Source organism: Tamandua tetradactyla, chromosome X (genome assembly GCF_023851605.1).
Source record: "Tamandua tetradactyla isolate mTamTet1 chromosome X, mTamTet1.pri, whole genome shotgun sequence".
Lineage (NCBI taxonomy): Eukaryota > Metazoa > Chordata > Mammalia > Pilosa > Myrmecophagidae > Tamandua > Tamandua tetradactyla.
In genome coordinates, this window is record NC_135353.1 from 27,453,332 (window position 1) to 27,473,162 (window position 19,831).

A 19,831-nucleotide genomic window follows, 5' to 3' on the forward strand; every position below is an offset into this window, starting at 1 on the left:
TGGGACAAGATAGGGGATGGGGAAAGAAGGATCAGGAGTGTAGTCCTGGGAGGGGTGGTGAGTGATCATGGGGGACTTCAGTGAGTTTTGGGAAGGAGAGAGGTGGGGGGAATCACAGTGGGTAGAGCAGGTAAGGTCAGCTCAGCAGTGATCCCTGCTGGGGGCAGACAGCGATCTACAAAGAGATGCAGATTGGAGGGAAATGACCTCCCTCTGCTCTAGCCTGCCCCAGCTGCTGACTGGGGAAACCTCCCCAGGTAGCTCTGAGGACAGTGGTAGGCCCAGCTGTCTACCATAAAAAGCCAGCTTTTCAGGCATGGTGTGTGCAGATCCACCAGGCAAAGGATGCTGTAGGTTAGCTATGCCCCCTAGTCACTGCTGTCTGCTCCCCCATCCCGCACCAGGACCAGCCTTCCTGCCACTGCAGGCAGGAATCAGTGCCCCCTCCCAGCCATGCCCATTTCTGGCCACTGCAGTCAGGGAGAGGCAGTCCTGAGGGGAGGTGGTACCTCGAAGCACCACCTGCTGGTGACAAGAGGTAAGTGCAGACTGGCAAAGTCCCTGTCTGCCTAGGATATTTTTGTCCTTTTTTTCAATTATTTTCTGTTTTAAATTTTTTTCTCTATGTATTTTCTATTAGTAGTATTGAACAAGAGCACACAAAAGAACAAACAGCAAGAAAGATGGAAAAAATGGATCTAGATCTTAGGGAAATGATGGACAACAAGAGGTACACAAATAGAAGAATCACTGGTGTCCCAGAAGGAGAAGAGAAGAGTAAAAGGTTGGGAAAGTTAGTAGAATATGTAATCAGGGAAAATTTCCCAACCCTCTTAAAAGATATAAATAAGCAAATCAAAGAGGCCAAACAAACCCCAAATAGAATAAATCCAAACAGGCCTACTCCAAGACAGATACTAATCAAACTGTCAAATGTTGAAGAGAAACAGAAAGTCCTGAAAGCAGCATAAGAAAAATGATCAACTACATACAGGGGAAAACACATAAGACTGACTTCAGAGTACTCAACAGGCACCATGGAAGCAGGAAGGCAGTGGTATGATATATTTAAGATCTTGAACAAGAAAGGTTTCCAGCCAAGAATTTTTTATATAGTAAGTTGTCCTTCAAAGTTGAGGGAGAGATTAAAATCTTAAAGACTGAGAGAACTAGTCAACAAGAGACCTGCCGCATAAAAAATACTAAAGGGAATACTGTCAGATGAAAAAAAAAAAAAGACAGGAGAGGGAGGTCTGGAGGAGAGCACAGAATTGAAGAATCTGAGTAAAGGTAATTTAAAGGAAAAAAGAGAGAGGGGAAATAATATATAGATTGGACAAATAAAAACTAAAGGACAAGATGGTAGAGTGAAGAACTGTTTCTACAGTAATTACTGTGAATGTTAATGAACTAAACCCACCAATTAAAAGGTACAGACTGGCAGAATGGATTAAAAACCATAATCCACCTATATGTTGTTTATAAGAGATGCACCTTAGTCTCAAGGAAACAGATGGAAAGTGAAAGGATGGAAAAAGATCTTCTATGCTAGCTGTAACCAAAAGAAAGCAGGAATAGCTATAACAGTGTCATACAAAATAGACTTGAAATATAAAAAAGTCATAAGAAACAAAGAAGACACTACATATCAATAAAGGGACAATTCATCAAGAAGAAATAACAATCATAAATGTGAATGCTCCCAGTCAAGGAGCTCCAAAGTACATGAGGCACACACTGGAAAAACTGAAGGGAGCTAGCTATAGGCATATCAACAGTAATAATGGGAGACATCAATACACCACTCTCCACATTGATAGAACAACCAGATAGATGATCAACAAGGAAAAAGAACCTAAACAATGTGACAAATGCATTAACCTAACAGACATATATATATCATTACACAGCAAAACACCAAGATATGTATTCTTCTCTAGCACACATGGAACATTCTCCAGGATAGATCAAATGCTTGGACAAATAAGTCTAATAAATTTAATAAGACTGAAATTACCTGAAGCACTTTCTCTGACTACAATGGAATGAAGTTGAAAATTAATAATCACCAAAGAACCAGAGCTTTCACAAATATATGGAGAGTAAACAACATACTCTTAATACTCATGGGTCAAAGAAGAAATTGTGAGGGAAATCAGTAAATATCTGGAAATTTATTATAATGAGAATACAACGTATCAGAACTTATGGGATGTGGCAAAGGCAGGGCTGAGAGGGAAATGTATTGCCTTAAATGCCTATATTAAAAAACAAGAATGAGCAAAATTCAAAGACTTAACTGCTCACCTGGAGAATTTAGAGAAAGAACAGCAAACTAACCACAAAGCAAATAAAGGAAGAGAAATAACAAAAATTAAAGCAGAAATAAAGAAACTGGAAAGCAGTAAAACACAGAAAGACCCAACAAAACCAAAAGTTGGTTCTTTCAATCAGTAAAACTGACGGACCCCTAGAGCTAGACTAAGAAAGAAAAGAGAGAGGAAACAAACAAAATCAGAAGTGAGAAGGGGGTTGTTACCATGGATCTGAAGAAATGAAAAAAATCATAAGAATACTATGAACAACTATATGCCAACAAACTATACAACTTAGATGAAATGGACAAATTTCTAGAAACACACGAACCACTTACACTAATGCAAGAAGAAACAGAAGATCTCAATAAACCAATCAATCACAAGTAAAGAGATTCAATCAGTCATCAAAAATCTTCCTACAAAGAAAAGCCCAGGGCATCACAGGGGAATTTTACCAAACATTCCAAAAAGAACTAATACCAATCCTGTTCAAACACTTCCAGAAAAAAAAAATCTAATTTTATGACGCTAACATCAGTCTAATACCAAAACTGGATAAAAATGCTACAAGAAAGGAAAACTACAGACTAATGTCCCTCATGAACATGCATGTAAAAATTCTGAACAAAATGCTAGCAAATCAAATCGAAAGACATATTAAGAATTATACATCACAACAAAGTGGGGTTTATACCAGGAATGCAACGGTGGTTCAACACAAGAAAATAAATCAACATAATACAACACATTAACAATTTGGAAGGAAAAAATCATATGAGCATATCAATTGATGCTAAAAAAGCAAATGACAAAATTCAGCATCCTTTCCTAATAAAAACACTTCAAAAGGTAGAAATCAAAGGAAACTTCCTCAATATCATAAAGGGCATATATGAAAACCTCATAGCCAATATCCTACTTAATGGTGAGAGACTGAAAACATTTTCCTTAAGAATGGGAATGAGACAAGGATGCCCACAGTCACCATTATTATTCAACACTGCACTAGAAGTCCTGACTGAAGTGATTAGACAGCAGAAAGAAATAAAAGGCATTCATATTGAAGAGCAGAAAAAAAACTTTCATTATTTGCAGATGGCATGATTGTGTAATTAGAAAACCCTGAGAAATCTACGACAAAGCTACTTGAGCTAATAAACAAATTCAGCAAAGTGGCAGAATACAAGATAAATGTACAAAAATCAGTAATGTTTCTATACACAAGCAATGACCTATCTGAGACAATTAAGGAAATAACTCCATTCAAAATCATGACCAAAAGAATCAGGTATCTAGAAATAAGCCTAAACAAGAATGTCAAAGACCTGTACAGAGAAAACTACAAAACACTGCTAAAAGAAATTTAAAATGACCTAAATAGATGGAAAGACATTCCATTGCTCATGGATAGGAAGGTTGAATGTTGTTAAGATATCAACTCTACCCAAACTGATCTACAGATCTACAGATCAGTTTGGGTAGAGATCTATATCAGATCTACAATACCAATCAAAATCCCAACAACCTACTTTGAATACTTGGAAAAGCTAGTTATCAAATTTATTTGGAAGGGAAAGAGACCCCAAATAGCTAAAGATATCCTAAAAAAGAAGAGCAAAGTGGGAGGACTATCACTTCCTGACTTTAAAGCCACAGTGGTCAAAACAGCATGGTATTGGCACAAAGACAGAAGCATTGACCAATGGAATCAAAATCAGGAGTGTGGAGATAGACCACCAAATCTATGGACAATTGATCTTTGACAAGGTCCCCAAATCCACTGAACTGGGACAGAATAGTCTTTTCAGGTAGGCATGGAAGAATTGGCTACCAATAGCCAAAGGAATGAAAAAGGACCCCTATCTTACACCCTATACAAATCAACTGAAAATGGGTTAAAGACCTAAATGTAAGAGCCAATACCATAAAACTTGTAAAAGAAAAAGCAGGGAAACAATTTCAAGGTCTAGTAATAGGAGGTAGCTTCTTAAACTTTACATCTAAGGCATAAGGAGTGAAACAAAAAATTGACAAAAGGGAACTCTTTAAGATTAAGACCTTCTGTGCCTCAAGGGACTTCGTTAAAAAAGGTGAAGAGGCAGCCAATCAACTCAATGGGAGAAAATATTTGGAAGCCACATATCAGATAAAGACTTGATATCCTGTGTACATAAAGAAATTTTACAGCTCAACAACAAAAGAACAAACAACCCAATTATAAAAGGGGCAGAGGATATGGATAAACACTTATCTGAAGAGCAAATACAGATGGCTAAAAAGCACATGAAGAGCTGCTCCATTTTCATTAGCTATAAGGGAAATGCAAATCAAGACAACAATGACATATCACCTCACACTTATAAGAATGGCTGCTATTAAACAAACAGGAAACTACAAATGTTGGAGAGGATATGGAAAAATTGGAACACTTATTCACTGTTGGTGGGAATGTACAATGGTGCAGCTGCTGTGGAAAACTGGTGATTCCTCAGAAAACTAAATATCAAGTTGTCCTATGACCCAGCAATACTAACACTTGGTTTATATGCAGAAGAGCTAAAAGCAATGATATGAACAGACATTTGCACACTGATGTTCATAGTGGATCAGTGATATGAACAGACATTTGCACACCAATGTTCATAGTGGCACTATTAACAATTGCCAAAAGATGGAAACAATCCAAGTGCCCATCAACAGCCGAATGGATAAATAAAAATGTGGCATAGACGTATGATGGATTATGTAGCAGTAAGACGAAATGAGGTCCCAAAGCATATGACAACATGGATGAACTTTAAGGACAAAATGCTGAGTAAAATAAGTCAGACACAAAAGGACAGATACTGTATGACTTCACTCTTATGACTCTGGTAAAGGTAATCTCAGAGGTTACACTGTGGAATATATCAAACCTAGAGGTACACAAAAGCTAGAGATGAGGGAAAAGCTACCCAATGAGGTTGAACCTAAATGCAAGGGAACAGATAGAAGTGATGGTAACTAATTAACGGGGTATAAATAATCTTACAATATTGAAGGTGATGACTGACAGGGGATGTAGAGTGCCATGTATCCCACTGTTTAAATCTATTAATTACAAATACGTTCTTGCATGTACTATTTCAAAGTTTGATAGCGGACAAAGAGTCAGTAGTAGAGGGGTATGGGGGAAAACTAAAAATACATGCCTTGGCCGGTAGTTAACAGGAAGTCAACAACAGTACCACAGCAATACCAGAGGCAACTAATTGGAAAGGAGGGACAAGTGATACAGGGTAGTTTTGATTTGATAGTTGGTGACACTGTGTTTGTCAGTTCTTTGTTGCTATGGACCAATGAAAATTGTCTAAAATTCAGAGTGCTGCTGATTGCACAACAAGCAAGGATACTGTAAGATATGGTTTGTTTATTTTGGACATTATCCATGATGCTCAACAGATTGAAGGAGCTGAAGGGAACAACGGCTGAGAAGCACAACGGCGAACTGTGATATTTTTATATGGTGTGGATAAAAAAAGGAAAGACGTCGAGAGGCATGAAACGAACTGAATAAACCTTGGGGACAATGTGTTGTGCAAAATAACCCAGAAACAAAAGAACAGATATGCTAAGGCCTCTTTCACAAAATACTTATAAGAAAATTGGAGCCTGGACTGTAAGCCCTTATAGCAGCCACTTAGTCTGAAACTATAAATGTATTTGTAGATTCTGAGACACTAAGCTATATGTGTATCAGCTGGTATTTCCATGGAATGCTGAATAACTCTGTGACACCTCACACCCAGAAACGGTGTGCTTCAGACCTGAAAGTTAGCAGAGCTACATATAATAACAGTTAAAGTAACTGAAAAAGAGATTAGGCCTCAATTAGAGTTAAAAACAAAGCTAATATGGCTGGGTCTAAGGAAAATCAGAATACAGGGTAAAAGGTGATAGTGTTTGTACTCTATAATTTCATCTACTATATGAGACCAATGGCAGAGAGGTTTACTATTTCTAGAACCTAAATTTTCTGTAACATATTCTAAATCAACATGTCTAGGAAGCTCATTTGAACAACTCAAATTCCTGGAATCCAGAAGGAGAATGATGCTTCATAATCCTATATAGCTTAATGTAATTCCAAGAAAGATCTCAGACTATGGGGGCTGATAATTTTAAAGTATTGGTAAAAAAGAAAGAAAAAAACAAAAGAAAGTATTGGTAGAGTCTCTCGAACACCAAAGGGGTAAAAAAATATATATACATACATATGGAACCATTAAACTCACCCATCTGGGAAACCCTGAGTACCCTCTTAACCAAGAAAATAGGCCAAGCCCTTGATTTTGAGGCTTGCCCTTATGAAACTTACTTATGTAGGGGAGAAGCTAAGACTACCCATAACAAAGTCTAAGTGTTACTTCTAGGAAACCTCTTTTATTGCTCAGATATGGCCTCTCTTTCTCTCCCTCTAAGCCCAACTCTGCAAGAAAAATCATTACTCTCCTCACTACGTGGGACATGAAATTCAGGGGTGAAAATCTCCCTGACAACATGGGGAGTGACTTCCTGGGGTGAGTCTGGCCCTGGCACTGTGGATCGACTCTACCTTCTGGACCAAAAGGGGAAAAGAAGTGTAATAAAATAAGGCAGCAGTGGCCAAGAGATCAAATGGAGCCAAGAGACTATTCTGGAAATTACTTTTATGCAAGCTTCTATTAGATAGTGCCAACTGCCATGGTTGCTAAACCCTAACCACCATCACTCCTGTTGACTCTTAAGAACACCTAGAGCTCAAACTGAGACTTTATACAGCTTTCATGCACTAAGTTTGCTTTCCTGGAACCTATAATTCCTGCAGGGCTCCTAGTTTAGATAAATCCTGAAACCCAGAGGAACCAGCCTCTCCAAGATTATCAACTGATTACATCCCCCTACCCTTTAAGGTCGAAATCCCTTCTCAACATGTAAAGAATGAGCATTGTATAAAAATACCTATAGATAGGGAGAAGGATCAGAGGAGAAAGAGGAGGTATAACCGATGAAATAGAATTTAGCAAACGAATATGACTACTGAATCACCGTATTAATATTTCTTCTAACCTCCAGTAATTTGGAGCAGCTAGAAGGAGAAGTCTGAGATGGTAGAATGGTAGGCCATGACAAACTCTGGGATTTGTTCTGTAATTACTTGTTGAAGTGTGCTTTGAAAATTATTGTCTGTTTTCTTTGCTATCTACATATGTTATATTTTACAATAAAAAATGTTTTAACAAAAGAAACTGGGGCAATCCAAAGGCACATACCAAATGAATAATGTAATTAAGTACTATCATCATTTAAGTACTACTAGTTTAAGTGCTACTATCATTTTAATAAGGCCTCTGCAAATTCTAATTAGAAAGAAAACACATTAATACACTGGAAAAAAAACATATAACTGTTCTGACACATCTTAGTGTAGTGCAAGGAATACAGATCTTGGAGTCAGGCATTTCTCAGTTCAAACTGTTGTTCTGCTATCTAACAGCTGTATGATCTTGAGTTTAACTTCCTTATCCACAAAAGGGGACACCTTCTTCTTAGGGTCAATGTGAGAATTAAGGTGAGATAACAGAGTTAATATAGCAGTGGATGCTTAAAAAGTTAATTCCTGATACAAATGTTCAAAAAAATGAATACACAACTCTGTGATGATACTGTGAGCCACTGATTGTACACCATGTATAGAATGTTTGTATATCAAGAATGTTTGTATGTTTGTTTAAGGTTTGACAATAAAAATATTTTAAAAATTAAAAAAAAGATGGTAGTTCCCCTCCTTTCCTCATATCACAACTAATTTGTCCCTTTTCAAAAGATAATACAATTTAAAGCTTTAGTAAAATTGAATAATCAATTAATGGCCCAATAATTGTTTCACCATCTACTATGTGGTTCGCGACCCCAGCACACTGGAAAGATAATATATTCCATCAGTAACTATGACTCATTTGCACCCTGAGATAGAGCTATAGTTTGAAAAACCACGCTGAATTATGAAACAGAGAAATGAATTCTAGCCTTGGCTCTGCTAAGAAACCACACACCTTGATAAAGTCATAATCACAGACTTTAGCGGTATAAGATCCTTTATATAAGTCAATCAATTCAAGACCAGAGAAATTAAATATTTGCCCAATTTAAAATTATAGTATCTAGAGGATAAATCCAGTATAGTTTACAAAAAATAATAAAAATGAAAACAGCTATCATTTACCAACAACCAATTTCATGTGTCAGGTAGCTACATCCTTAATATAATATATGAAAAAAGAATGAGGGGCAGACGTCAAGTAACTTGCCTAAAATCAAAAAGACAGCCAAAGTGGTAGAGTAGGGATGTGAATAAAGATGTTTTCAGGGTTTAAAAAAACCATATATTCTCAACCACTACTTCGGAAAACATATACATAAGTATCTGCATATACTTTGTCCAAAAAGACAAAAAAAAAAAAAAATAGAATCCATAATTCCATCACCAAGAAACTACTTTACTGAAGGTATATTTCTTGGTTTTCCACAATAAATGTGTTATGCTGTGACTATTATGGGGAACAAATGTTATTTTAAAACCAGAAAGAGATCTTGTTTAAGATCACAACTTAGTGGGACAGAACCATTAAGTGAGAAAGGTGGGTCAAACTAAATCACAGATGGCCTTGAAGGCTAGGCCCCTTCCAGCACTAAAAACTGATCATAGGAGCAAGGGCTTCAAATGGATTTTAAATATGGTCAAAGCATGCTGAAAGGGAAGGAGGAACAATCTGGCAGTCGTGTACAGGATGGACAGAAGGAAAAAAAGTCAATAGATTATAATTTTTCCTTTGAAATTTTCAAAAGATGCCAAAGAAAACAACAATAGTTTGGTAGAACGGCAAAACGAGATCAAAGAGTTTTAGATGACTGTGGCATGGTTAAAGTTTTCTTAAAGATAGTATGTTAATAAGCTGCAAACATTAAAACCCAAAAACAAAAGGAAGAGAAGAGCTTTGGAGCCATCAGACCTGTGTTCAAATTCAAGCTCCACTATTTCTGGCTGTGTGATTTTGGGCAAGTCCTTCAACTTTGCTGAGCCTCAGTTTCCTGATCTGTAAAATATGAATAATAGCATCTCCCTCCCAGGACTGTTGTAAAACTTTTATGAGTTTATAAAATATTTGGCCTGGTACCTGTAAGTAAATAACTGGCAGCTTTTAAAACAAAGTAAGGGGAGAGGCCAAGATAGCAGCTTAGTGAGGCATAGAATTTAATTCCTCCTGCAGAGCAGCTAGTAAATAGCCAGGAACAGTACAGAACAACTACTGGGGCCACATCAGGGACCAGACACACAGTGTAAACCAGTCTGGACAAGCTGGACCAGCTGCAATCCCACCTAGAACTGTGAGTCCCCCAACGCAAGGAGGCCAGTGCGCTTTTCCCGCAGGGTAGTTCCCAGAGGAGAAAGGAAAGAGACTTTACTAACAGCAAGGGGCTGAGCTCAACCAAGCTCCAATTGTGGAATTAATTAACAAATTCTGACTGCTAAAATAGGCCCCCAGCTCAGCTAAACCTTGAATAAAAGCTAAAGTTTCTAGTTTTTGCCCTGGTGAAGAGGGGACAGAGGTTTTCTGGATTGGACAACACAATACCTGAAAAGGTCTGGACCCTAAAAAAAAAAAAGAGGGGGCACATAGGACCTGGAGATACACAGAGCAACTAATCAACTTAAGCTCTTGATTAACAAACCCGAGGAACAGGGGTCCTGCTCTGATAAGGATTTTTTTTTTCTTTGTTTCTATGGCTTAACTGCTCTCTGGCTCCAACTGCCCCAGGCAAGGGTGGAATTAAGCTTGTCCGAGAGACAAAGAGGCTGGTCAGGTGAAAGGAGGTTAATTCCCTGGAGGCTATGCCTTCCCTAAGAGAGGGATGGGGCCCAGCTCAGGTGGAATCCCTCCCTCAAGGAATTCAGACCACAGGGTCTGGAAAACAGAAGCAATAAAGCCAGCCCACAAACTCTCCTTTGTCTCCACCACGCCCAAGCAGGGAGAGTCTGCTAAAGTTAAAGGTACCACATCACTTTATGCTGGTAGGACCCGCAGGCAGACAAATGCCATATACTGGGCAGGATAGGAAAAACACAGTCTAGAAGCTTCATAGGAAAGTCTGTCAACCTACTGGGTCTCACCCTCATGGAAAACTGATGCAGGTGACTCTTTTCTCCCGAGAGGAGGCCAGTCTGGTCTGGGAAAATCTGACTGGGGTCTATAATACCTAAGTAGGACCTCCTAAGGGAAAAAAAGGCATCATATAGTTAGGACAAGAAACAAGAACTGAAAAATTCTGATCCATTAAACAAAACCTATGCTAGAGGTCTAGAAAAGGCTGAACTGAACGTCAAAGAACAGATAGAGAACAAAGCCATCCAGCAAGAAGATCCAAGGTAAAAGAGTGAAAATAATCTTGTTTCACTTAAAAAGTGAAATCTAATTAAGGAAATTAAATGCCTAGACGCCAGCAAAAAATAACAAATAATACTAAGGTAATTGAAGATATGGCCCATTCAAAGGAACAAACAACAATTCAAATGATATACAGGAGTTGAAACAATTAATTCAGGATGTTTGAACACACATGGAAAAGCTCATCAAAAATCAAATCAACAAATTGAGGGAGGATATAAAGAAGGTAAGGGACAAACAAAAAGAAATCAAAAGCCTGAAAAAACAAATCACAGAACTTACAGGAATGAAAGTCACAGTAGAAGAGATGTAAAAAACAATGGAAACCTACAATGTTAGATTTCAAGAGGCAGAAGATAGGATTAGTGAACTGGAGGACAGGACATCTGAAATCTGATAAGCAAAAGAAAATAAAGGGAAAAGAATGGGAAAATATGAGCAGGGACTCAGGGAATTGAATGACAACATGAAACACACAAATATACATGTTGTGGGTGTCCCAGAAGGAGAAGAGGAGGGAAAAGGAGGAGAAAGACTAATGGAGGAAATTATCACTGAAAATTTCCCAACTCTTATGAAAGACTTAAAATTACAGATCCAAGAAGTGCAGCATACCCCAAACAGAAGAGATCCAAAGAGACACACTCCAAGACACTTACTAATCAGACTGTCAGATGTCAATGAGAAAGAGAGAATTCTGAAAGCAGTAAGAGAAAAACAATCCATCACATACAAGGAAAGCCCAATAAGACTAAGTGTAGATTTCTTAGCAGAAACCATGGAGGCAAGAAGACAGTAGTATGATATATTTAAGATTCTAAGAGAGAAAAACTGCCAACCAAGAATTCTATATCTGGCAAAATTGCCCTTCAAAAATGAGGGGGAAATTAAAACATTTTCAGACAAAAAATAACTGAGAGAATTTGTGACCACGACACTGGCTCTGCAAGAAATACTAAAGGGAGCACTAGAGACAGATAGGAAAAGACAGCAGAGAGAGGTGTGGAGAAGAGTGTAGAAATGAAGACTATTAGTAAAGGTAAAAAGAGGAAAAATTAGATATGACATAAAATCCAAAAGGCAAAGTGGTAGAAGAAAGTACTGCCCTTACAGTAATAACACTAAATGTTAATGGATTAAACTCCCTAATCAAAAGACATAGACTGGCAGAATGGATTAAAGAGAAATAGACACATCTACCATAATAGTTGGAAACTTCAATTCCCTGCTCTCATCAATGGACAGAACATCTAGACAGAGGATCAATAATGAAACAGAGAATTTGAATAATACAATAGACTTAACAGATATTTATAGAATATTATCTCCCACAACAGCAGGATACACCTTTTTCTCAAGTGCTTATGAATCATTCTCAAGGATAGACCATATGCTGGGTCACAAAGCAAGTCTCAATAAATTTAAAAAGATTGAAATCACATAAAACACTTTCTCGGATCATAAAGGAATGAAGCTAGAAATCAATAACAGGCAGAGGGTCAGAAAATTCACAAATAGATGGAGGCTCAACAACATACTGTTAACCAACCAGTGGGTCAAGGAAGAAATGACAAGAGAAATCAGTAAATATCTCAAGGCAAATGAAAATAAAAGCACAACATATCATACAGGGTAAAGGATGATATGGTCCATATTTTAAAATTCAACAGCTCCATGAGACCAAAGGGAGAAATGTTTATTTGTTTCAAAACTTATATATTAAGTCAAATAATACTTAATTTAACTTGTATATTCAGTTTATTTGAACACCATAAGTACATAGAATCTTGAATAGGGCATGAGATCTTGTTGATTTGTACAGGTTAGTGTGATGCCCCAATATATCCGAGTAATTCGGGCAGAGAATAAAAAAGTATTTGCAAAGTCTCCTTGGGGAATTGGGGAGAAAGGAAGAAGTATTCAACTTCCCCATCTGAGGAATTCCTGATATTGTTGCAAGCAGTGGGGATGACCACTTCTAAAGGCTGAGCCGTCAATCTTGGGGTTCACCCCCATGAAACTCATTCCTGCAAACGATAGGCTAAGCCTACTTAACATTAAGCCTAAAAGTCACCCCCAGAGAACTTCTTTTGTTGCTCAGATGTGGCCTCTCTCTCTAACCCAAGTCAGCAGGTAAACTTCATGCCCTCTCTCCTACATGGGACATGACTCCCAGGGATGTAAATCTCCCTGGCTATGTGGGACATGACTTCCTGGATAAGCTGGGACCTGGCATCATGGGATTGAGAAGGTCTTCTTGACCAAAAGGGGGAAGAAAGAAATGAGACAAAATAAAGTCTCAGTGGCTGAGAGATTTCAAACAGAGTCGAGAGCTATCCTGGAGATTATTCTTATGCAGTATATAGAGACTCCTTTTAGTTTATGGTGTAGTGGAGTGGATGGAGGGAAGTACCTGAAACTGTTAAGCTGTGTTCCACTAGCCTTGATTCTTGAGGATGATTGTATAATGATATAGCTTTTACAGTGTGACTGTGTGTTTGTGAAAACCTTGTGTCTGATGCTCCTTTTATCCAGGGTATGGACAGATGAGTAAAAAAATAAGGATAAAAATAAATCATAGGGTGGGGGGAATAAAGGTAAAAAAATTGAGTAGGTTGAAATACTAGTGGTCAATGAGAAGGATGGGTAAAGGGTATGATATATGAGTTTTTTCTTTTTCTGAAGTGAAGCAAATGTTCCAAAAATGATCGTGGCCATGAATACACAACTATGTGATAAAAAAAGTAAGATTTCATCATTTATCATTAGCTACTCAAAGTCTTTTCAATATATTAGAAGAATGACACTCAAGTATCCGAACATTTCTGAATATCTACTATTTCAACCAATTGTCTACAGTGGAAGGATTTTGATTTATAAAAAAACTCTGAGACTTCTCTAAATAGCAGTAGATTTGAATTTATTAAGTGTTCTAACTGCTAGAAACTGTTGTAAGAGCTCTGCATGTATTATAACACTTAACCCTCAACTCCAGGAGGTAGCTACCATTATCATCTCTACCTTACAAATGGGACATACAGAGGTTAAGTAACCACCCCAAAGTTACATAGGAAGTACTGAGCCAGGATTTAAATCAAAGCTGTCCGGTTCCAGAGCCCACACTTTCAACCACAACACTATTCTGCTTCTCTGTCTTTTAAGAAACTATCTGTGACTCTATTTCTAAAAAGAGGAATCCCCCTACCTTGTATGTATTTTGAATTAGAAATGAAGGTAGACCCAACATTCGAGGAGATGGCTCACTGGATGCATAAGGAAATGCAAAGTAATAAGTAAAAACAAAATATACAATTCCTTGATGATTGCTATCTGTAACAGTCAACATAAGAATAAAATACCAGGGCAGGTCTTAAACCTGGGCCAAGCTGAGATTTTGGCCAGTCTGAGCAATAGCCACTAGCCTCAAAGCTACCACCAAACAGAAAATATATGCAGGGACAAGAGACAGTGTCTCCTGCACCTTTAGGCATCAAGAAGGTCATCCAGGTGGGAAAAGGACAAGCCCAAGAAATTACTAAAACTAGGGGCTACAGGTTTTGTGAAAGAGTGTTCATTTTGGAATTGATGCAAATGTTCTAAGAAATGATCATGATGATGAATATATACTATGTGATGATATTGTGAGTTACTGATTATATATCAAGAATGGAATGATCGTATGGTAAGAATGTTTGTGTTTGTATGTTGCTATGTTGAATAAAAAATAAAATAAAATTTTAAAAAAGTGTTCATTTTGGGGATTAGCAACATCAGCTTCCTGAAGAACCTTTACTAAATGGATTTTTTAAAAATAATTTTTATTGTGAAACATAACAGATGTACTGAAATGTGATAAATTTCAAAGTATAGTTTAACAAGTAGTAATAGAGCAAATTTCCAAATACAGTACGGGTTCCACAATTTCAGGTATTTCCTTCTGGATGTTCTAATACACTATAAACTAAAAAGAAATACCTATATAATGATTTAGTCATAATCCTTTGTCAAATCATAACTTCTCTATTATAACTCCTCCCTCTCATTTGCTCATTCTTGAACTCTTCAGGGATATTTGGACAACAATCATCTTAATTTCTATATGTTGAAAATGGGTATCGACATTGTGGAACAGGGGAATGCAACCAGTTGATGTTCTGGGAGAGACTAGCATCTCTAAGTTTCAGGGCTTATTGGCAAGGGAACAATCTGAAAGTTTTAAGCTCCTGAAAAATAAACTTAATAAGTAAACTTTTATAGTCTTAAAGCCCTGAGTCTTCTTTAGGGTTTTCAGGAGTACTGATGGTTTGGGGGTTGACAGACTGTGCCAATTTGTAGTATCTGGCTGAAGCTCGCATAAGAATAACCTCAAGAATGACCTCTTGACTCTATTTGAAATCTCTTAGCCATGAAATCTTATTTTGTTACATTTCTTTTCCCCCCTTTGGTCAAGTAGACATTCTCGATCCTACAATGTCAGGGCCAGGCTCATCCCTAGGAGTCATTTCCCACGTAGGGAAGAGGATAATGAGTTTATCTGCTGAGTTTACCTTAAGGAGAGAGAGGCCACATCTGAGCAAAAACCGTTCTTTTGGGGGTGACTCTTAGGTGTGTTGATAAGTAGGCTTAGCTTCACCATTACAGAAATAAGTTTTATAAGGGCCAATCTCAAGAGCAAGGGTTTGGTTTATCAAATTGGGAGCCCCAATGTGTGATAGATTATCAGGAATTTCCCACATGGGGAAGTTTAATAGCTCCATATTTTTTCTACAGTCCCTCAGGGAACTGTGCAAATACTTTTTATTATTTGCCCAAAATACTCTGGATTGTATCATGGTATATTAAGCTATAGCGAATCATCACATCTCATTCCTTATTCTAGGCTCCATGTATTTAGGTTGTTTAAATAAACTGGCCAGATAGGTTAAGTTAGATAGCTGCAGAATATTTAAATTTTGGACAAAATAAACATCCCTTCCTTTGTTCTCACACAGAGAATGAAGTACTAAATGGATTTTGAAAGTGACTCAATGAGGGGCAATATCTTTGGTTTTGAATGCTGCAGGGTAGAAGGGCATGTTTGGGTTGATGGAAGACCCACAGCTCACTACTGAACAATGACAGATGACTACACCTGATCCAAGGACATCCAAGGGAACAGCTAGTCTGGCAGAATGAAAAGGGCGATTGTCTTTTTCCTCCTATAAATGCCAAGTAGAACACCCTAGGTGAAGCAGCTGATATTCTTCCTTCACAAGCCATGCTGGATTAGCTTTGATGATCCAGACATTCATCCACTGAATATGCATCTTGCCAAGGTCATGGTATGAAATGGATACCCCATGTTAACTTTACTGCTGCAAAATTGAGCAACAATCCAAAAAGACTTATTGGATTCACTGTCTCAGCTTCCCCTTATGGGACTTCAAGATGCTAAGAAAATAGAGTGATTCACAAGAAAATGGAGAAAGGCAGAAGGGAGAGTCAAGGGATTCATCTCAAGAGGGTGAAAATCTTTAGCTGATTATTTTAAAATGGGATGAATAAAGTAGCACCGATGGCACTGAAATGAAGGGAGGATGGTTTAAGGATGGCAGTTCCCAGGTGACGGAACAGCATCCTGTTTGGAAGGCTGCAGCACTGAGACCGGCGGATAGAAAGACTCTGATAGAAGAAGGTAAAAACCAGTCTCTCAGTGGGTAGAAATGCATGCTGTGCGTCTCTCTGTTTGGATTTTTACGAAGCATAGTCAGTGGTTGATGATCTGGCCATAATGGTCAGGAAGAAGGGCAATGGAAAACTGACCTATTTAAGGGAAGCCTGTATGGGGCATGGCCCTATGGAAATCACTATGGAAATTGAAAAAGTACATGAAAATAGGACACATCATTGCTCATCTAGACCAGAAGGTGACTGGGTCCAGGTCATACCTAGGAGTTCAAATGCTAATGAGATGACAGGGAAAGGCCAGCCACACCTGTAGTTTTAGGTGATTACGGTGTTAGGGCTTCGAGCCATATCATATCAGCCCACCTCCCCACCTTCTGTGAGGGAAAGGGGTTGCAGTTTGAACTGAACCATGTGGGCACTGATTCTATCAGTCATGCCCATGTAATAAGACCCTATATAAACTCGGGACCCTTGAAGTTCTATGAGCTTCCATGGTTGAGAAAATACATTGCTATTTGTGCTAGGAGATGACACATTCTGACTTTGGTTGGAGAGAATACGGAAGCTTGCATTTGAGACCCTCTCAGACCTTGCCCCATGGGTCTTTTCTTTTGGCTTCTTGTTTGTATCATTATAATCAAACTACAATTCTAAGTATAGCACTTTCAGTGAGTTCTTTTGAGTCATTCTAGTGAATTATCGAACCTGAGGTAGTGGTGGGAACCCTTGAATTTGCAGCCTATTGGTCAGAAGTGTGGGCTGATGCCTGAAAGACAATCTATAGAACTGCACTTAACCTGTGGAGTCTGGCCTAACTCTGGGTAGTTAAGAGTCAGAATTGAATTGACTGAGTTACTGAAGTATTAGCAGTTTGTGTTAGAAGTTGTGCAGATGAATGGATGGAAAGTTTTTGATAATCTCAATACCAAATTAGATTCCCACTGAAACAGACAGCAGGACTTAACATGGGTTTTTAAGTTTAATGTTGCCTTCTACTGCCTTTGCTACAAAACCTAGGGAAAGATTCTTAACTTAGATTTTTTCCAAGGGTTAAATAAGCTTAGTTTAACTGCATAAATAACTGCAAGTGCTATACTCTGCAAACCACCTCTTAATGATTGATTGAAAGCACAGTGTTACTAATTAAGTGACTCTTGGTATGAAGTTCTCTTTTCTTCCCCCTCCACCCCTTCCAGGAACATACCTTTCCAGTTAAAGTTGAGAGATCATCTCCACCAATTACTTTTATGTCCCCTGTTGACTGGTCATTCTAGTAAAAAAAAAAGAAGAATATAATCCTTGTGTATAAACACACACTCATGCACATATAGGAGCTAGAACGTTTAAGAAGTTAGCTAACTAGTGTCCACCACAGCATTATGATATTCTAAATGACATGAATTATAAAAATTAGGTTTCTAGAAATGAATGGTTAGGTAATTTTCAGCTAGAGATTAGTAAAAATTTTAAAATCCTAATTGGTCATTATTCATTTTGATGTCTTTACAAGTTCTAAAAATAGAGTACAACCATTCTCAAGTGGACAGTAATACAACAGCCACCCATCTTCAATCACAGTCATTTCTGAACTGTGAGGGAGGTTATTAGCATGCCAGGTGTCTGGTTCTGGCCCTGTACCATTCTTATAAGTTAGCTGGTGAACATCACAGCTAACCCCAAGGATAGGTCCCTCAGAAGCCGAACACAGGCCCGGGTTCTCTTCAGAATAGTCTGGGAAACCAGGCCTCATCAGTAGTCATTTAAGGTGCACCTCTTAGGCTCTTATTTTCTGTTACCATAGAATCCAGGAGAACCCTTTACAGGAGTTTTGAAGGGGAATGCTCAAAACCACTGAAAAGTTGTTTGTGATAATGAGCATAATTTGGTTGTGCTGGATTCAAGATAAAAAAACAAACTGAGGTGAAGGAGCAGGTGAACATAAGAACTTCAACTTGCCCTATCAGAGAGCAAACCATACTGTGGAAGCTTCAGAAATCACAATGGTGCGGTACCTGCATAGTAATAGACAGAGAGATCAAGGAACAGAATAGAGCCGAGAAACAGACCCAGAAATAAATGAGGATTTAGTACATGATAAAGATGGTATTTCAAGTCAGTAAAGGAAAAGATGGATTATTCAAGAAATGGCATTTGGTCAACTAGTTATCCATTTGGGAAATAAAATAAAGTATGATCCCTACCTCTCAGCATACACAAAAATAAATTCCAGATGAATTAAAATCTGAATGTAAAAAACAAAGCAAGAATATGTCGGAGAATATTTTCACATTCTCAGAAAGAATTAAGTATGACATGACCCAAAACTGAAAGAAATATTCCTATTATACATTGCACTCCAACTATAACAACTCAATAGGAAAATAGAAAACAAATGAACAGGAAACTCACAGAAGAGAAAGCCATAACATATGAAATGAAACCTATCAGAAAGACAAACACTAAAACTGTATGATTCTATTGTTTACCCACCCACACTGGCAAAACATAAGGCTGATGATATATTGGCAAAAGTGAGGGGAAATCACCCTCACTTATTTATCTGTTTATTTATTTAATAAACAGATGCAATTTGTTTTGAAAACTACATAGCAATACCTATTAAAATTGTATTCGTGCATTCTATATGACCCAGAAATCCCAATTTCAGGGCTAGAGATGACAAAAACTCTCAAGTATGCAAGCATACACAGAAAGATGTTCATTTATCAACTGCTCTATAATAAGAAAGATAGGAAAAAAGCAACATGTCCCTTAACAGAGGGATTTCTCTCAACAGAGAACCATTTAAATTAAGTTCATCCACACAGTGTAATACCAATGCAGCTATTAAAATAGAATCCAGTAAGCCATACATACTGACACAGAACAATGTTAATTAAAAACATCAAGTAGCAGAACAATGTGTTGCCGAATGAAACCATTTCATCATTAAAAAAAAATTTAACAGTGAATAATTCTGAGGAGTAAGAATGGGGGATGGTGAAAGAGGTTACTTTCATACACATATTTTTATTTGCTTCTATATACATGTCTTTTTATGTATTGTCATTTTTGTAAAAAACACAAATGAGCCAATGCTATTCAGTTTTGCAAACTAAATGTTAAGTGTGATTTCTGATATAAAAAAACCCTTAAAATTTTTCATATTAAGGAAGACAGTTAAGGATACCCCTTATTCTAATTAACTTAAAACCCAGAGTTTTGGACATACAGAATTGATTAAAGTAAACAAACAAACAAAAACACTGTATAAAAACTGAAGCTTTACATGGGAGGAAATCGCTAAATGATTTATAGTACAAATCATGTCAAATGGTGACATCTTCTGCAGAAATTTGGTATTACAGTCCAACTCCAGGG

General features: G+C 37.6%; 1 protein-coding gene across 1 annotated transcript in view; it reads right to left on the bottom strand.

The window, feature by feature from the left end:
- The window catches only part of LOC143671354 (hypoxanthine-guanine phosphoribosyltransferase), a 50,739-nt gene that overhangs the window by 13,133 nt on the left and 17,775 nt on the right, over positions 1–19,831 (bottom strand). Inside the window, exon 4 of the mRNA XM_077146484.1 lies at positions 17,655–17,720. Coding sequence (XP_077002599.1) covers positions 17,655–17,720 — 66 coding nt within the window. The remainder of the gene's footprint in view (positions 1–17,654; positions 17,721–19,831) is intronic.